Source organism: Archocentrus centrarchus, chromosome 4 (genome assembly GCF_007364275.1).
Source record: "Archocentrus centrarchus isolate MPI-CPG fArcCen1 chromosome 4, fArcCen1, whole genome shotgun sequence".
Taxonomy (NCBI): domain Eukaryota; kingdom Metazoa; phylum Chordata; class Actinopteri; order Cichliformes; family Cichlidae; genus Archocentrus; species Archocentrus centrarchus.
Window position 1 is genome coordinate 767,705 of NC_044349.1, and position 18,153 is coordinate 785,857.

General features: G+C 44.7%; 1 protein-coding gene across 1 annotated transcript; it reads left to right on the forward strand.

The window, feature by feature from the left end:
* The first annotated feature begins 1,353 nt into the window (after window positions 1-1,353).
* ephx4 (epoxide hydrolase 4) lies at window positions 1,354-16,290 on the forward strand. Its single transcript, XM_030727807.1, has 7 exons — window positions 1,354-1,977; window positions 5,729-5,814; window positions 7,719-7,876; window positions 10,926-11,054; window positions 11,651-11,754; window positions 12,942-13,090; window positions 15,402-16,290. Exons 1-7 carry the CDS (start codon window positions 1,735-1,737, stop codon window positions 15,640-15,642), a joined length of 1,110 nt encoding a protein of 369 aa, XP_030583667.1. The 5' UTR covers window positions 1,354-1,734; the 3' UTR covers window positions 15,643-16,290.
* Window positions 16,291-18,153: the final 1,863 nt, after the last annotated feature.

Consider the following 18,153-nt stretch of genomic DNA (forward strand, 5'->3'; position numbering starts at 1 on the left):
TTTGGATCCCAAAGGATCTGCTACCAATAGGACAGCCGCAGCCCCGTGTCCTGCCTCACAGAGCCAGAGCAGTTTAGCTGCTGTGAGGAGTAAAGCTACACAGTACCAGGCCGGTCATTTTAGTGTCTCAGCTGTGTGTACTGTATGTGTTAACGTGTATGTTGGTATTTGTTCCACTATAAGACAATATGTGACATCAGCAGGAGGCTCGTTATCAGTTACTAAACACAGGGTTCAATATTGCACAAATATAAATAAAATAGTATGTATACATTGAAGAAATGTAAACTTGTATCCAGTATTGGTAACACTCTCTGTGGAACCACTTTTTACCTCATCCTGATTGGTCTTAATTCATGGTAATAATTCAGCAATAGAGATTTATATATTAATTATGTGTGAATACATTTTGGGCTACAATCTCTGGCTTTGGTTTCTTCTATTTGATATGCATTCATGAATATTGATGAGCCATCAATAAATGATTAATGACTTTTTAATAAATCCATTGGATTTAATAATACATGAAGGTACTGAATGCATTAAAATTATAATTGAAATCTGTGTTACAGTAAATATTTTTGATATAAATGAATCTAACTGTAAATATGTTGTAGTGTTCACAAGTGAAACTGCTATAAAAAGACTTGTTTCGAGGATCACGTGATGCTTCGGGCACGTTCAAACAAATATATTCAGTTTATTATGAATCCTGGGTGAGATGGATCAGTTGAATTAATATTTATAAAGTCTTAATCTATTGAGTTAAACAAATAAATGACAGCTTACCATAGTTTAGTCTCCTCGAGTACAAATGTTTACAGAATATTTATTTTTAAATGTATTTTTGAAATATAAATTGTGTTATTTTCCTAGTGTCCCGAGGGGAAGGCATAAAAATGTGCCAAAGAGCAGCCCGCGGTGTGAATAACGCAGCAGCCGAAGGTGTTGTTGCCACGGCCGGGCCTCCATACTCTGGTGTGAGCGTTCAAAGGTCTTAATCAGCCCCACATATCCAGCCACGTGACGGGTTAAGCTGATCCAGAGTCGGTAAACTGGCCTGTGATGTGCGTTATCTTGTCTCCAGTTGGGTTTCTAACAGAATAATTGTCCTGCTCGTGTCTGTGTGTGATTTCCAAGACTTGCCAGTCACACACCTGTGACACCGCATCTCATTAACATATCAATGCGCAGCCACAGTCTACCTGCTAATTACGCCGTGAAGGCGCCACTTACTGTTCATGAACTGCTCGGTGAGATAATTTGAAATAACTGTAATTATTTCACTGATGAACTGAAGTCACGCGGACTGTGTTTTTATCGCAGCCTTGTTGCCATAACAGCGGCGTGAAGCCGTGCTGCTTTGCAGTGATTTTTTTTTTTCCGGGGGGGTTTTGGCCGCCTAACAGCGCCTCTTAGCTGCGCTGAAATCAGCGTAAAGCTCCGCACCGAGCGGCTGGTTTTGCTCGGTTTCGGACCTGCCTTGTATAGTCAACAGCTCGGTCTCCTGCCAAACAGCCACGGCTGTCACACGCACGCGTGAAATCTGACGTGATGCTCTTGCCACCGTCCCATTCAGCCGCTTGCTGGGATCCTCCCTTCAGACAGTCGTGCGTATGCGCTGGTAACGAAGCCTCGGCATTGTCGGAGCAGCGCTTAAACAGAAGCGGCCAGTTAACAGAAAGAAATCGATAGGGGACGCGATCCGGACTGATTTCCTGCGGCAATGTAAAGATGGCGAGAGTGCTCCACAACTTGCTGATGTTTTTAATCAGTGTTGCGCTGAAAATCAGAGTTTTGGGGTACTGGTCATTGATATACGGTTATTGTGCTGTTTGCGCCATCGTAGCCCTGCTGAAACTTTGGTGGAACATCGTCTTAAGGCCGACAACAACCTTCCGATGGCTGATTCGTGAAACTCCCCCGGCTTGTCTGAATGACACGTCCTTGGGAACCCACTGTTATGTTAGGATCAAGGTAAGACACACACACACGCACTTGGACATGAAAGGTGTCTGTAAGGGGAACAGCCGTGTGTGTGTGTGTGTGTGTGTGTGTGTGTGTGTGTGTGTGTGTGTGTGTATGTGTGTGTGCGCGCGCGCGCGCGCGCGCGCGCACGGCGGGGTGTTTAAACGCCTCGACACCTTTCCGCCGTGTCGCGTCGTGAAAAGCCAAACGGGGCCCGATGTTTGAGGCGTCTGTTTATTTCGGTGGAGTCGCGGCTCGCTGGCTGGAGCTCAGGTGGTGCTGAAAGAACAGCTCCTCCGCCTCACGTCTCTGCATGCAGCGAGCTGCCAGCCTCGAACTACCAACCTACAGGACGTGCTCAGGATTATGTAATTAAAATACCAAAGCGTGTCAGCTTCAGAAATCTCCCTCAGCCAAAGTCCCGATGCGTGTGTGAGTGAGTGTGTGTGTGTGTGTGTGTGTGTGTGGGGGGGGGGGGGGGGGGGGGCACATCCTTCACTTTAGAATAAGTAGCAACACTTAGAATATGCAAAAAGTCTCAGAAGTGCAGCAGGATGGTACCTGCCATTGTTAGACTGAGAGATTACTGATGCATTCATATAAGAGGCATTCTGATCAGCTACTTCATAATCTGGTGGACAGTAACAATGTGTTTAAAAATCATAGTTTTTTTTCTGAATGGAAAACCTTAATTCAGACATGATAAATGCACTGCGGTCAAAAATATTTTCACATAAACATGCAGTGAAGTAATGAGGAGAAAAGCAGCTTGATTTGAATACATGTGCACTGTATGCTTCTTAGTCATAAAGCAAAGTTTTTCCATGAGCAAATGAATCTGATCTGCAGCAAACATGATGCATGACGGCAAAAGTTCTCTTGGGTTCGGCTGAAAATGGTAAATGGTAAATGGACTAGTTCTTATATAGCGCTTTTCTACTCAGTATGAGCACTCAAAGCGCTTATACAACCTGTTTGCATTCACCCATGCACTCCCATTCATACAAGCACTTCCATTTTTACGAAGCTAAGTGCTTTTAATTACCTAACATTCACACGCATTCATACTCCGACAGAACGGTCGGAGAGCAACTTGGGGTTAAGTATCTTGCCCAAGGATACATTGGCATGTAGCCCGGAGTAGCCAGGATTCGAACCGCTGACCTTCCGATCAGTAGGTGACCTGCTCTACCTACTGAGCTACAGCACCACATGGTGCAAGAAAAATAAAGTGAACCGAATAAATCTCACAGGAAACAAAGTGTACTGCAAGTACGAGTCCATGGAAGCAGAAGATTACTTCCTAGAACCATAAAATGGTCTTACATCAAAAATGACATCATACAGACCAGATATTACAGTGTATAAAAAAACACATTGAAACCAACTCCATCCAGCCATCCATTTTCCCCCACTTATCTGATTCATGGTCCCAGTTGGGGGTGGAGCCTATCCTAGCTGTCAGAGGGCAGGAAGCAGGGTACACCTGTACAGGTCACCAGTCTGTCACAGGGCTAACACAGAGAGACAGACAACCATACACACTCACATTCACACCTGTGGCTGATTTGGACTCACCAGGTAACCTAACATGTATGTATCATGCAGTTCTGCTCTGTCTATCCAGCTCACTGATGACTTCAACAGACAAATTAATATTTATAACTGTTAGGCATACACAAAGGAAACTTATACGCATACTTTAAACACATTGAAAGATCAGCACAAATCCTGCTGACCTTCCAAACAGCATACTGCTCAGAAATCTGTGCCAATACATGTTAAATCTGCAGAGACTGTAGTTTTCTGATATATTCACAGAAAGAACCTCGAATCCATCCAAACAAAGACAGCTTTCCTATCTGACACCTCCAGGTGGGGACTGGGGGGATTTTCGTTCTCTTCAAATAACCCAATAATATCATCTTCACTGTATTTGATCTGTTTTAGAATAGCTCACCAAAGCACTCCAGTCCCAGCGATAGCATTTTGAAGTGAGATAACAGCCATTTCAACACGACATCAAATTCAACAACACAACTGTGAAACTATTAGAACCAAATCATTCTCTAATAATCCATCCCCTTATCCATCAGTACGCTGTGGCCTGAGCTCTCACACTCTTGGCTTTATGCTGACTGAGAGGCTGTTTATTCCATAGAACAGCAGCAGTATGGACCAGCATTAATATTCAAGAGCATGTTACACATATGATGCAGCTTCTGCTGTTCCCCCCCGAGCCTTATACAAGCAGCTGTCCCACACTTCTGTTTCCTTAATGTAATGTATGTGATGTATGTGATGTATTCATTACTGCAGAGGTGAAGTTTAGCTGCAAAGCCTCTAAATCAAATGAACGCCTAGTTTTGCAAAACAGGAACTTAATGCACTCTCTGCCGCCCCCTGAAAAACAAAAAAAAACCCTCACAGCTTCTTCTTATCTTACTTGAACTTCATCATGTAGCATCGATTCCTTAAGCTTAACTTAAATCTCTCGGGGACTCGTTTGTCCAAGCAGGATTTTTGTGACATCACATCAGTGGAACCACAGTCCAGTATGTAGCTCACACAAATGTAACGTGGGACCTCAAAGCCTCGAGGACTTTACAGTGAAGTCTTTTAATGTGCCCTGAATGTGCAGCTTGCCCCTTTGTTTCTGCTTAACCACATGAACTCTAAACCCCCACAGCTACTTTACCAATTCAGTGCTGGAGCCGATCCCAGCTGCCACAGGGAGAGAGGCAGATTACACCCGGAGCAGGTCAGCAGTCTCTCACGGAGAGGGCAAAGTCACTTTTCCATTTTCTGATGCACCCGGTCGCCTTGTGCAGAGATGCTTCTATAATCTCAGCCCTGTAACTCACTCTGAAACTGTTCACGTCTCTCGTTTTTCAGTGACATTTTTGGCTTTTACACCAAGTCTTTGTAATCATGAGAAAAGAAACACTGTAACACAATTCAACAACTATTTTACTCCTCATTAACAGTCACTTAGAGGTCCTATAAGGCTGTTTGCCATTAATTTTGCTATCAATATGCGAAGCATTAAAAAAGCTGAAGGAGACGTTTCAGTCCACCGGCAAAACATTTAGTGAGCAGTGATGTATGAGAATGAAAAGCAACAAATCGTCATGTTTCAGAGTTTTAATGTGTTTGCTAAAAATCAATCAATGTGAAATCTGTATAAGCTGAAACTATTCAAACACCTTTATATGAACTCAGTCTGCTTTTCTACTTTCTCCATCAGGAACTCACACTGTCTGTATTTACTGTGCCATCATATGGAAATATTCTAGGTGTCTTGTGCATAATTTTATGTATTTTTCACCAGCCTTCATCCTGACATATTGGGGGCATGGCTCCTCTCGCTGTTAAACTTTCAAAATGAAACATTTAGACATTCGTGCCTTCTCCAGAATGATTGCACATAAGTGTGAGATGCAAACATTTGCTGGAGGGCTCTTTAAATGTGCTCGAGCTTTTAGTTAGTATTCTGCAGAAACAGATTCACGAGAGAGTTTCAGGTCCAGCAAGCGTGATATTACAAGCTTGTCATACACCGATTCTTATTTAATGACTCAAAAGAAAATGAGCTGTTCCTGTCTTGCTTCCCTGTAATAATTTTCCCTGCAGCTCCGCATAGTAACAGTCACTCAGGAGCGCTGACTTGTCCCATTGTGATCACTAAGTGGCTTTGGATGGGACTGACAGCTCAGTGTTTATGTGTAACTGTGTTTTTGTGTGTCTTCTTTGTGTGCAGGAGTCTGGCCTCAGGTTCCACTATGTTGCTGCTGGTGAGAGAGGAAAGCCCCTCATGCTGTTTCTGCACGGCTTCCCTGAGTTCTGGTAGGTCAGAGGGAAATCAGAGTCACAGTAAAAGCTCTTCTGCACTCATCCACAAACCACACTGGAAGATGTTGTTTTGTGCAGTTGTAGCTGGTGTTTGTTGCATCAGTCATCGCGCTACTATTTCCATTGACTGTGAGGATCGTACCGTTTCAGCAGCACCGCTAAATCTCTGCGATCTGGGCCTGCAAAAACACGCCAGCAGAGGAGTCCGCATTCACAGGCATGATTTGCCATCGGGGGAAATGGGTCCAAAGCATTCACGATCTCTTCCTCCTGATATGAAATGAAAAATGATGTTGAGTGTTGCGCCTGGATCAGGGCCAAAGAGCTTGTCACAAACTGTAAGCCTGCCCATATCTCTAACATACTATCTAAGCTGTGGACAGGACAGGGATTAATTAACAGTAGACGGGAGCACTTTCTGCTTCACTTGATGGATCCTTCACAGGAATGATGAACCACACTGAGGTGCTTGGAAAAGGCACTTTTTAAAATGTGCTAATTCCCTTTCAGAAATAAGAAAGATGAGAGTTTGTGTTCAGGAGGGAGAGGGAGGGCTGCGAGGGGCTTACTTTGCTTCAAACCTCTTCTATATTCAACGATCTGAGGGTTCAGAGCCGGGATCTTATCCTGACTCATCAGAATCACAGGCAGGGCTCTGCCTTTTGCTTTACCCCATTACTTGGCTGAGGAGGAAGAGGACAAGGAGGAGGAGGGGGCTGACAAGATCTTCAATTAGGAAGTCATCCCAGTCCACATCATCAGAGGGCGGATTTGAATCTAAAACAGCTTCTATTATCCAGAGGTGACCTTCACTCAGCTGGAAAGAAAGCTGAGTGCTAGTTTCTAAAAAAAGAGTTTGGGAAGTTAGTTTGTAACTATCTCAAAATTGGTCAGGCTTTAAAAGGGCACTAATAAGCACTCCACCAATTTTACACATCAGATTCAGGATAGTCGTCACAGGCAGCACCACTCGCTCTGTGAACACACTTTCATAACATGCTGTTTGGACTCAGATCTCCAAATGTTCAACAGAAAGCCTGAGTCACAGACTCTGGGCCTGGAGAGAGAAGACAGACGGGCTCTTCATTATGCTAGCTTATGCTTCCTGGCCTGGAAGTCATTTTCCTTCCGCCATCAGTTCCTTAATTGGACCCGGAGGAGAAAGAAAGCTCGTAGAGGAGCTGAGAGTGAGGAAGCACAGGTGTGTGCTACCCAAAAGTGTTTCATCGAGAGGCGTGATGGATAAATGTCACACGTGAGCATACACGACACACACAGGGTTTACTTTGTGGTGTCGTGTATTCATCTCTTCCATCTCTGTCACATCAACACTGGGAAGAGCCAAGATCCAAGGAAGAGGTGTGAGTGCAGGAAGCCGAGCAACCTGCTAGCATCATGAAAAATCCATCAATCCATCCATCCATCCATCCATCCATCCATCCATCAATCCATCCATCCATCCATCCATCCATCCATCCATCCATCCATCCATCCTGAAGACATAATCTCTCTGTTCTGGAGTCACACCATATTGAATGTTAGAGCAAAAGTAAGATTGTAGAAAGAGTTCATACAGTGTTTTGGGCATAAATTACATACTGCCTGCTGAGCTGTGTAAATGATACAATATCTCCTCCTTAAATACAGATTTTTTTGAAGGTTTGAAGTCTGGCTATTAGATTAATTTTGAAAGCTTTTGATAATTTGATACATAACTATCAATTTTAAATTTAAAACTGAAGATACATGTAATGTAAATTTCAACAAGCTCATTTAAATCTTAAAAATCCCTACTTTATGGAGAAACAGGCATGAACCTGCTTTGTGTTGTAAATAATTTATCTCGTGTGTGTGTGTGTGTGTGTGTGTGTGTGTGTGTGTGTGTGTGTGTGCCTCAGGTTTTCCTGGCGTTACCAGCTGCGTGAGTTTAAGAGTGAATTTCGTGTGGTGGCCATCGACATGCGGGGCTACGGGGAGTCCGACCTGCCGCTCTCCACTGACAGTTACTGCTTTGAATACCTGGTCACTGACGTCAAAGACATTGTGGAGTACTTAGGTGAGGAAACTGCGTGGCTGTGATCTGAGAATCAGTGCAGTGGTCAGTGTGTCTGACAGCTGCACGGGTCAGAAATAAACTTGTTTATCAGTGTTGTGATGTGGACAGGCTTCAGGCCTGCAGCACGGCATGACAAACTTCCTGTGACTCATTCTAAGTGAACACGGGACACTGCAGATACAGAGCCCACAGCCTGCTGACTGTGTGCTAACACTGGCAGGGAGCTTGCCTGAGGCGCTGTGCACCTACCAGCTAATGATTATCTGGCCACAGTGACATTTTTTTGCTCCTTTCCTGGACAACATATCTCAGTTATTTTAGCACGGCTCGCACACTGTATCATTCAGCTAATCTGTCTTAGCCCCAAAATGTCACTGAAGATGCTGTTCAGTAGACGCGAGCTCTTTCTTTCCCCTTCACACCTGTCACCTCCCATCTAAACGTGTTAACACGGCTGTTTCAGAGTCATTACAAGAAAGCTGAAAAGGTCATGTTTTGATTTTTCTGCACAGTCTCTGAGGTGCTTTCTTCACCCTGTCAGCATTAAAGACATTATCTATTGTACTGTAGGTGTTCTGTAGATCTGGAAACACAGAATAAACTCCAACGTGGGCATGAAACCCGAGCAGTCAGTCAGTTGCACACCTCCATGTTAGCCAAACGCTATGAAGCAAGAACAAAGGCAGAGGACCTGTCATCAGCATTTTAGTTTTAAATAACGTGCTTCAACGACATGCTGCTTTCCTCCTCTCTGTTTCTGTTTCTTGTCCTCTTAAACCTTCTTGTAGCCATGTTGAAACTCCCAGGACTCAGGAAGTAATTGGTGATTAAAAGATGAATCAGTTAACTGAAACAAGCATTAATATTGTCACACTGCTCTTTGTTTGATGGAAACACATGAGGTGTGATCATAAAATTCTGCAACCCATGAAAATCAGGAATCATGCATGATTTTAAATTTGCCCGATGTCTCCTTCAAGCCCGTCTCCTCGGGCAGTGACGCGGCTCTACCAGCTCCGCCGTCATTTTCAGATCACGCTGCATAAGCCCCGTTCTGACCACTCACAGGTTTGTCTGCAGCGCAGCTCTTCAGCACCCGTTTGATTTAGGCGAGAGGATGAAACTGATGTGATGAGAGAAGCAAATGTTGAAGCGTCTGACTCTGGGGGATAAATGTGCAGTGCACCACCCTGTGATGCTGGGGACAGTGACCTGCTGCACTGCCTTCATGCTTCAACATCTAGGAAGTGATCTAAAAATAGCAGCCGCACTGGTGCACAAGGAGAGGCCCTTGAAGGGCAGCTAAGGTAAATATGCAGTTTTCAGTTTTTAGTGGGTGGAGTTGGTGAACTTTGTGACCACACCATGCATTATATGCTCGTTTTCATTATAAGAAATCAAAGTGATAGGAACTATCTGCCTCTTTGGCAGTTTATTGCTCTGCTACTCTTAGCACGTAGTTTCAAACTTGGCTTTTTTCTGCAGGCAGAGACAGGAAGAGCAGGACAGGCAAACAGCAGTTTAAACAAAGCTTTCTCCGCCTGCCTGTTGCAGCTGGAAACTGAATCAATGAGAGCGGTGAAACCGAACCACAACAGTAAAGATGTGGCTGGTAACATCAGGACATTAAGCTGAAAGGTTCAGCATCTTCACAGGGCTGGGGGGAACGCTCTAATCTCTGTCATGTTGCACAAATTAAATTAGACCCTTGATGTTTTTTTTTTTAATGTTGAGTAGTATAGCTTTTAAAAAAGCCACAACTGTTCTAACATTTTCCGTTTGTCCATCCCAGCGGCAGCGTAATGGTCTCGAAGCCTTTCCTTATAAAACATTAACATTCGCGTGTTGAAAAGTGCTTTTTAAAATGGTTTAGAGAGGCTGTTTGGCAGCTCGTTACACTGTTCTGGCTGTCCCGGTCAGTTAGCTGACAGGTTTTTGGGAGCTAAGTGCTCAATAATGCATATTACTGCAATGATTCGCTCAATGGTCGATTCAGAGGATGGAGGATTGGACCGACTGTATGATAACTGCTGTTCTCTAATCTGTGATCACCTCTTAGAGCCACTGAGATCCACCGTCTGCATTCTCTCCTCACTCCCATGTTGGTGACACATTTCAGTGTTTTCAGTGGAGGGCTAACACACCAAAGGGCAGGCTGTTGTTTTCCTGATGTAGCTATCAGATAAAGGCTGTGACTGCTCCTCTGTAGGCACGTGTAATGACGATGCCTGCTGGGGTTTCATATTAGCAGGTGTAAATGGTGCTAACTCAGGTGAGGGCATCAGTCTGTGGCAACTGCAGCAGTAATGTGATCAGACTGAAGCCCTGACCTTGGTCAGCGTTTGTCATGAAACCCTTTCGATTAGAGAGAACGCCGGCTGCGACTTCAGGCAGTGGTGGACACGCCCACCATGGGTCACCCCCTGTGGGTCACCCACTATGACCATAAATGAACCACAGGCCTAAGGGTTAAAATAGTAGCTAACACTAGTAAGCTTTCCTCAGCAGGCTGCTTCTGTAGATGGTTGCATCACTCAGATCCCTGCTAGTTAAACATATGAACAGGTAGCTGCTCAACGCTGCCATTTACAAATAAAATACCGAATTTCACTCATTAATCTGGAGCTCAAACTCCCTGAACCGGCTGTACTGCACAGTAAAACACACTGTGTCAAATTACTGCATTAAAATGCTCAAAAAGGCATCAATACCACAGACAGGCTTGAATTAGCTGTGGTGATGCCTATCAGGCAGCCTGCAGATGCAGCCTGCAGATGCAGCCTGCTGTGTTTAAGTCACAGTGTAGTTAAACAGGTGAGTTCAATCAAAATTCAACCTGGTGCAGCTGCTGTGAGGATAAAGTTATAATGACCAAAACTGTGTGTGTACCTGGCCGTGTTTCTGCGTTAAAGTTGAACATTTGAACATATCTGTGGATGTTCTCTAGCAGCCATCAGAGGAGCTGCAGATCAGTCTGAGCCACAGAGACTGCTGCTTGGCTCTGACATCTTTCCTTCATGTTTGATTTCACTGTTTGATTTCTTCCAAGGGTACAACAGATGTTGCCTCGTTGGCCATGACTGGGGTGGGACCGTAGCGTGGCTGTTCGCGATTCATTATCCCGAGATGGTGACAAAACTCATAGTTCTGAACTGCCCACATCCGTCTGTGTTCACAGGTATGATTCCGGTGCGCCGTGCTGGAAAACCCGTTTTCTACTTTCTACACAGAAGCTCTGGTTTGACTCTTGGGTCATTACTGTAATTATTAACATTAATTAGGAAGTGATATTACTCCAATTGCATGTTTGCCTCCATCTGGTAAATCCTCCTTCACTTTAAGAGCAAGATGATGACAGGCTAATTAGAGGAGGCTAATATGCAGCTGGAACAGCTGGTTTAAATGGTGCAGACAGAGATGAACTGAGTTATCATGTTATCCAAAAACCTGCCCTTTAATTATGTCGAGGAACTAAATGTCTCCTCCTCTCTTCCTCTCCTCTCCTGTCCACTCCTCTCCTCTGTTCTCCTCCTCTCCTCTCCTCTCCTCTCCTCGCTTCCTCTCCTCTCCTCTCCTCTCTTCTCCTCTCCTCTCCTCTCCTCTCCTCTCCTCTCCTCTCCTCTCCTCTCCTCTCCTCTCTTCCTCTCCTCTCCTCTCCTCTCCTCTCCTCTCCTCTCCTCTCCTCTCCTCTCCTCTCTTCCTCTCCTCTCCTCTCCTCTCCTCTCCTCTCCTCTCCTCTCTTCCTCTCCTCTCCTCTCCTCTCCTCTCCTCCAGATTATGCTCTGCGTCACCCGAGCCAGCTGCTGAAATCCAGTCATTACTTTTTCTTCCAGCTGCCCCGCTTCCCGGAGCTCATGCTCTCCATCAATGATTTCAAGGTGGTCTGTTGTGTGTGTGGCCTTTCAAGGTCGCGTGTGTGTCTGTGTGTGTGTTTGTGCATGCAAGTGCATTAGTGTACGTTGCACTCACAGGCAGTATCAGTCTATTTTTGGTGTTTGTATCAGTCCAAACTGCAGGAAATGTGTAGATTATAGATTATTGTAAAATCATAGTGAGCTGACCTGCAAATATTGTCAGAAATTAGATGTTGGATTTCTTATTTTCTCAGCTTTATTGTCTCATTCTTCTCAGTTATTTTATTTAATTGTAGTTGCACTAATTGTTTATGTTGTCATCATGCACAGTATGTATATAAACTTATCTGCAGTGCTTATTTTCCATAGTTAGTCAGGCTGCCACTCTTTTCATATCTGTTTATAAAATATGAAGCAACAGCCAGTAGCTTATCTTAGCTTAGCTTATCTTAGCTTAGCATGCAGGCTGGATATTAAGACTAGCCTGACTGTTCATTAGCAGCTAATTAGCACTTTCTGCTGCTCCTCAAGTTCTTTCTTGTAGCTACAATTTACAGATCCGCTCCCAAACGCCTCATATGCAGCCAATCAGTCACACACACACACACACACACACACACACACGGAGATAATGTTGATGTTGAAATGAGGACAGTCAGCTGTGTGTGTGTGTGTGTGTGTGTGTGTGTGTGTTGCTGCTGCTGCTGCTGCTGCTGCTAAAAACAACAACAATCATGCGTGTTGTGGTGATGCTCATTCTTTCTCTAACTGCTCAGATTTCCCTGCAGAGTTTAACTCTCTGCTTATTGTGAGTCCCCAGCAGCACCTGCTGAGCTTGAAGTGGACCTACGTGGATTTATCAATAAGATATTAATCCAAACCTTCAGCATCACAGGCTGCTGGCTGTGGTTTCACTTCAGTATTTTGACTTTTGCTGTAATAGCAAAAACAATTTTCTGTTAAAATTTCTTCCTTTTGAATGATTTAAGCATTTGTAAAACATCAGTGTGTCAGATGTTTGCTAATTAAATGAAAGAATGCTGCCATATGCCGGCGTTGGAGCACAGCGGGGAGTCAGGGAGCCCGAGCTGCGCCTGAAGGTCATCAGAGCCGATCTCTCCACCGTTTCTGACTCGTGTCGCAGCGACACGGATGTCCTTCAGTAAATGCTGTAAACTCACTCTGTGTTTGCTGCTGTGTCTCTGCTGCAGGCTCTGAAGGCTTTGTTCACCAGCCGCAGCACAGGGATCGGCAGGAAGGGCCGGTGGCTCGCCGCAGAGGACCTGGAAGCGTACCTGTACGCGCTCTCGCAGCCAGGAGCTCTGACAGGAGCCCTCAACTATTACAGGAATGTCTTCAGGTGGGGACTCACACACAGACGGATCGTGTAAAAAAGTCTGCATGCAGCAGTAACACAGTACCAGTCAAAGGTTTGGACACACTATAAAAATCTGGATGATTAAAAACAATCTCAAAGTTTAGAAAAATGTTCCAAAACTGTGGCAGAAGAAAGCTGCTGAATTAAGACACACGTGTGCTCTTTGAGTTTTACACGGTGAACTGATCTCTGTAAAAATGGGACTAAAATCCTGAAACTCTGATTTCTATGGAAGCTTGTTTCTGCCACTAAAAGAAAATTGCCACCCGTAACTCGAAACTTCGAGTTCGCTCTGCCAATCAGGAGGCTCCGTGAAGGTACGTCATTTCCTTGTTACCTGGAAGCAGGAGGCTGAAGGCGTCAGCTGTCCAACAGACCAACATGGAAACACTGATTCCTTTTATGCAGCTGTTTTTCACCAGAAGGCAAAAATCTGACGACAGTTTGTTCACGTTTGCTAAACACAGCCAGCTCACTGATACTGTCGCTATCCGACTTTGACTGTGTGTGCGCTGGCGTCATCTGCTTCCAGGTAACAGCGAAATGACCTCTTTCAAGGAGCTTCCTGATCGGCAGTAATAACTGGAAATTTCACATTATTAACGCAAAATTTTGAGATACATAAGTTGAAATTTCAAGTTACGGTGGTGATTTTTTATTTTTAGTGGCACAAACAAGCTTCCATAGATTTATCCAGCATAAAAAAAGTCTCTGTAATGCAGCACATATCAATCTTATATTCTGCTGTGTTGCACTGAAGTAGCAATACTGAAGCTCAGTAATACGCAGGCCTCAGTTCAAAAGGTCAGAGCTCCATGAAGCACTGTAAAAACTCTCACAAATACACAGGCAATAAGATGATATCTAAAATCCATGCTAGATGGGTCACCGTATACTGATACTGACAATAACTTCATGGCTTCATTAAACATATTAAAGTTAGATAAAAAAACAGCTGATTTGGAGGAGGTCAGGTGGGAGGCACTGATTGATTTTTCCTGCTTTTGGCTCTCAGTATTTCTAACACACAATATTATCAACACACACTGAAGTAAAAATATGAAATTGCTGCAAAGACGCTGCTGCACCTGCACAGTTTCTTAACCCCCCAACAAAGGGAGTCACGCTGCTCCAGCCCGGCCCCACGCCGCTCTTATTAAGTCCTTTTCAGTGGTTTCATTTTCAGAAACTTTATGCTCTCCACTCTGTTTTGTGTCCAAACATAAAGAAGGTTTTAATTTCAAATGTATTCAGCAGCACCATCTGCTGTCAGAGCTCTGCGGGGCAGAAGGCGAGCCTCCACCTCTGCCAGCGCTGTCAGGGATTCACCTTCATTCCTGCATTCGTACCGGCAAACAGTGATGGGCATAAACCAGATCAAAGGAAATCTCGGTGCATGCATTTTTGACATGTGACCTGTACATGCATGGCTGAGCGTGCCATCTGCTCCCTTCTCAAGCAATGAGTTATCTCAGAATAGCTTTTGCATGCTTACGTAAAAGGAATCTCACTGCCCCGTGCCCACTTAGTCTCACTCCTCGTGCATGCTGTACCTAAATGCAGAAGGTGCAGGAATAGACGAACACACAGACGACGTCCGGCCTCCTTTTTCATGTATGTCTGCTTTCTTTAGACAGGATGGAGACCAGAGCACATCAGCACGAGCATTTCTGCTCTGCATGTGATTTTACCTCTGATAACAGAACACGATGTGGAAATTAGACCCAGGTGGTGCATCTGAAATTCAGTGTAAAACTTTCCATGCTCAGCTGAGTGAGAAAAGCTGGGAAATGACAAAAACAAGAATGTGCAGTATAAGTACAGTTAGAGCGTGATGTTGCAGCATGTTATTGTTGCTTCCTGCTCATGCTGGAAAGAAGGCTTGTCTGCTCATTTCTATGCAGGTTTCAGTCTTGAAAATAATCCTTATTTGTCTTATACTGCACCTTGCTGCAGTCTTCACGTCCCCCTTTGGTCTGAAACAAGTACTTTTAACTCCCTCCTTCCTCACTTTAAGCCAGCTTTCTCCTGATTGGCTGCCCCTCGCAAACCAAAGGTATGTCAGAGAGAGGTCTTCTGTTAGGATAATGTGGTACTATGAGGTCTTTAAGGCATGATGGGGCCTGTTTGGTCTTTGCATGTGAGGAGGACACAGGAGGAATGTGATGTTCTTCAGGTCCCTGTCAGGAGTGTTTTGGATCAGCTGAAGGCTTCTCAGGACAGCCTGATAATAATGAATTACAATAGTCACAAATGCAGCAGCTGATACTACTTTGCCCCTTTCTCTCCGTAGCTCCCTCCCCCTGAGCCATAACCACGTCAGGTCGCCGGTGCTGCTGCTGTGGGGGGAGCGGGACGCCTTCTTGGAGCAGGAAATGGCCGAGGCTTGCCGCCTCTACATCAGGAATCATTTCCGTCTCAACATCATTTCCGGAGCCAGCCACTGGCTGCAGCAGGACCAGCCCGACATCGTGAACACGCTCATATGGACCTTCCTCAAGGAGAGCGAGGGACGTAAAAGCTACAGGAACTAAACCCACAGCGAGCCCCCCCCCCTCACTCCCTGGAAGCCTGGAACGTGCCTGTGACACCCAGCGACATAGTGATGATGCAATCATTCTTTAAACCTTTCACATGTTTCTGATATTTTTTACAGAAGTCAGCCGTAAAGGAAGCAATCAAAGCACACTTCACCGGAGCGGACGCTGAGCGATACACCTGACTCATTTTTTTGCACATGACATCCGCCTTAAAGTTTGTCGGTTTCAGCATCACGGGTGTGTGGCAGAATCTCCTTCGTGACTTGTATTGTGTGGTGCCTTTTTAACTTTCAAGCTGTCGCAGTGTAACGATGTCCTGCGGGACTGGGGACGTGGCGTCGCCTGCTTACTTGTGCGTTTCACCGGGTCGCTCCACTCCACTTTGGGCACCGTCCTTCGGGAGGCGTAGCCCCCCCCCCCTTCGATCAGGTCGTGTTGCTGAAAGGAGTTTTTTTTCTTTTGTATCTTCTCCACAAAGAGAAATGCTCAAAGGTAGAGAATGTTGTTATCTTCCTGTATAGAAATGTCAGTGATGGTTGACTGTTGTACGATTTTGTATCTCTTCCTACACTGCATTTTGAAATTCACTGAGCCAGGTCTGCACCATTGGATTTTATAAATAAACTGAGTGTCAAACTGTCAGATTTCAGTGCTCTTTGAAAAAGGTAATAATGGGTTTGAACCTGCGGATGCCCCTCAGCGTGCCCGACATGTCTCAGATTAAAAGCAGCAGAAATAGTAACAGATGCTCTGGTAAATATAGCACCGCGCTGAGTGACACGGCACATTATAAATACAGCGAGGCGTATTCATCGCTCACACGTTTGCTGTGCAAAATATTTGATTCACAACAGAACTGAGAAAACACATTAAATATTTAAACCGAGATGTTTGACGAATTCATGAAAAATATCAGTTCAACGTGGAACAGCTGGAAAAGCAAACTGAGCAGGAACAGCTGGAGGAACATCGGGATACAAAGAGCAGCTCCGAGAGGCAGAGTTCCTCAGGAGGATGGGCAGAAGTTCACTCATCATCTACAGACCATAATATGATCAAAAGATTTAGATGAGGCTGAAAATCAGCGCTGGATGGCCGTGAACTTTGACCTTCAGGCAGCACTACACTGAGAACAGGTCTGAAGAAGAGATTTCTTTAATTGCAACAACACACAAAGTGCTGAAATACAGTATAGAAAACATAAGTGGCCATGCACCTGTTACACTAACTGCAGATCTGGGTTATGAACCACTTCTGAAACACTGGAGAATGAACACGTCAGTTCTGTCCAGCAGTAAAAGAAATCTGACAACATTTAAAAATATTTTTTAAAAATAAATAATAATGGTGAAGGGTCAGGGTTACCTGTGGGTGGGAGGGAGGGAGGGATGGCGGTGATACGAAGGAAAATAATAGAAACATCATCAGACCTGAGAGGGAACCGGAGGGGGAAGCTGAAGGTTCTCCGTGCTTCACAAACCGGAGACGGGTAAAAGGACTGGCCCGTTATTAGCATTTCATCTCAGGAAGGCCCAAACAGACAGAATAATTCAACTGTGCTGGCGTAAAGAAGGAAGGATCCAGACAGATGAGCTTTAAATATAAGCATAAAAGAGAATGCAGACTTATATTAATAAATTAATCCAAACAGACCATTCAGGCAGGGAGCAAAAGATATCAGGAGGATATTAAATATAATATCAGGTGCAAAACACAGTTCTCAGTCTTCAGTGTTGTTTAGTTTAGATGCTCAGAAGGTTTTTGATGGAGGTTTTTCTACCAGACACTGAGATCATGTTGCTGTTCGGATTTCTTCCACAGCAGAAAAGGGGCAGGTGAGCTCCTTGCTGTTTCCTCTAAATATTGAACCAGTGCAGGTTCAATAAGAACTAATAATGAGGTCGTGGGTCTAAGGGATGATGGAGGGCTGGGACATAATGTTTCACTGTTTTGGAGCGATGCATTATTATCAGTACCTGCTTTGTGGGGGAACCTTGAAGAATATGGAAGAATCTCAGGATATGATGGTTTCAGGTAAATGTCCAGCTGAAAGAGAAAGTTGATTTCAAATGAACTGATGAATCGTAGGGTGGGGGGGTGACCTCACTCATGTATTTTGGGACTGCACAAAGCTTGTAGATCTTTGGAAAAGTGTGCAAAAGGAAATAAGGGCAGCTTTGGGGATTGGGCTGCATCTGGACCTTCTTCTGTGGTCTCACAAATTGAAATTTGAAACTCTTTTTGGAGAAGATCGAGGCTCCATCAGAGCTGAAAGATGCATGCAGGTTTCAGAGCTCCCATCCAGAAGATGTCTCCTTCAGGGAAGGCCTTCATCTTTCAGCAGGATGATGCTAAACTGCATACTGCATCTATTCCAACAGCACGGCTTCATTGTTGCTGTATTTTTTAGTTCATGATGCTGCAGCTGAAAGCTCTGGACTGCAGGCAGGTCAGCTCCAGAGCTTTCAGCTGCAGCATCATGAACTAAAAAACACAGCAAAGCAG

Excerpts from the sequence above, each read along its gene's own strand:
- ephx4 (XM_030727807.1), top strand. The coding sequence starts at position 1,735 with ATGGCGAGAGTGCTCCACAACTTGCTGATGTTTTTAATCAGTGTTGCG. Across the intron at positions 5,815-7,718 it reads CACGGCTTCCCTGAGTTCTG|GTTTTCCTGGCGTTACCAGC; the intron begins GTAGGTCAGAGG and ends TGTGTGCCTCAG. Across the intron at positions 7,877-10,925 it reads AGACATTGTGGAGTACTTAG|GGTACAACAGATGTTGCCTC; the intron begins GTGAGGAAACTG and ends ATTTCTTCCAAG.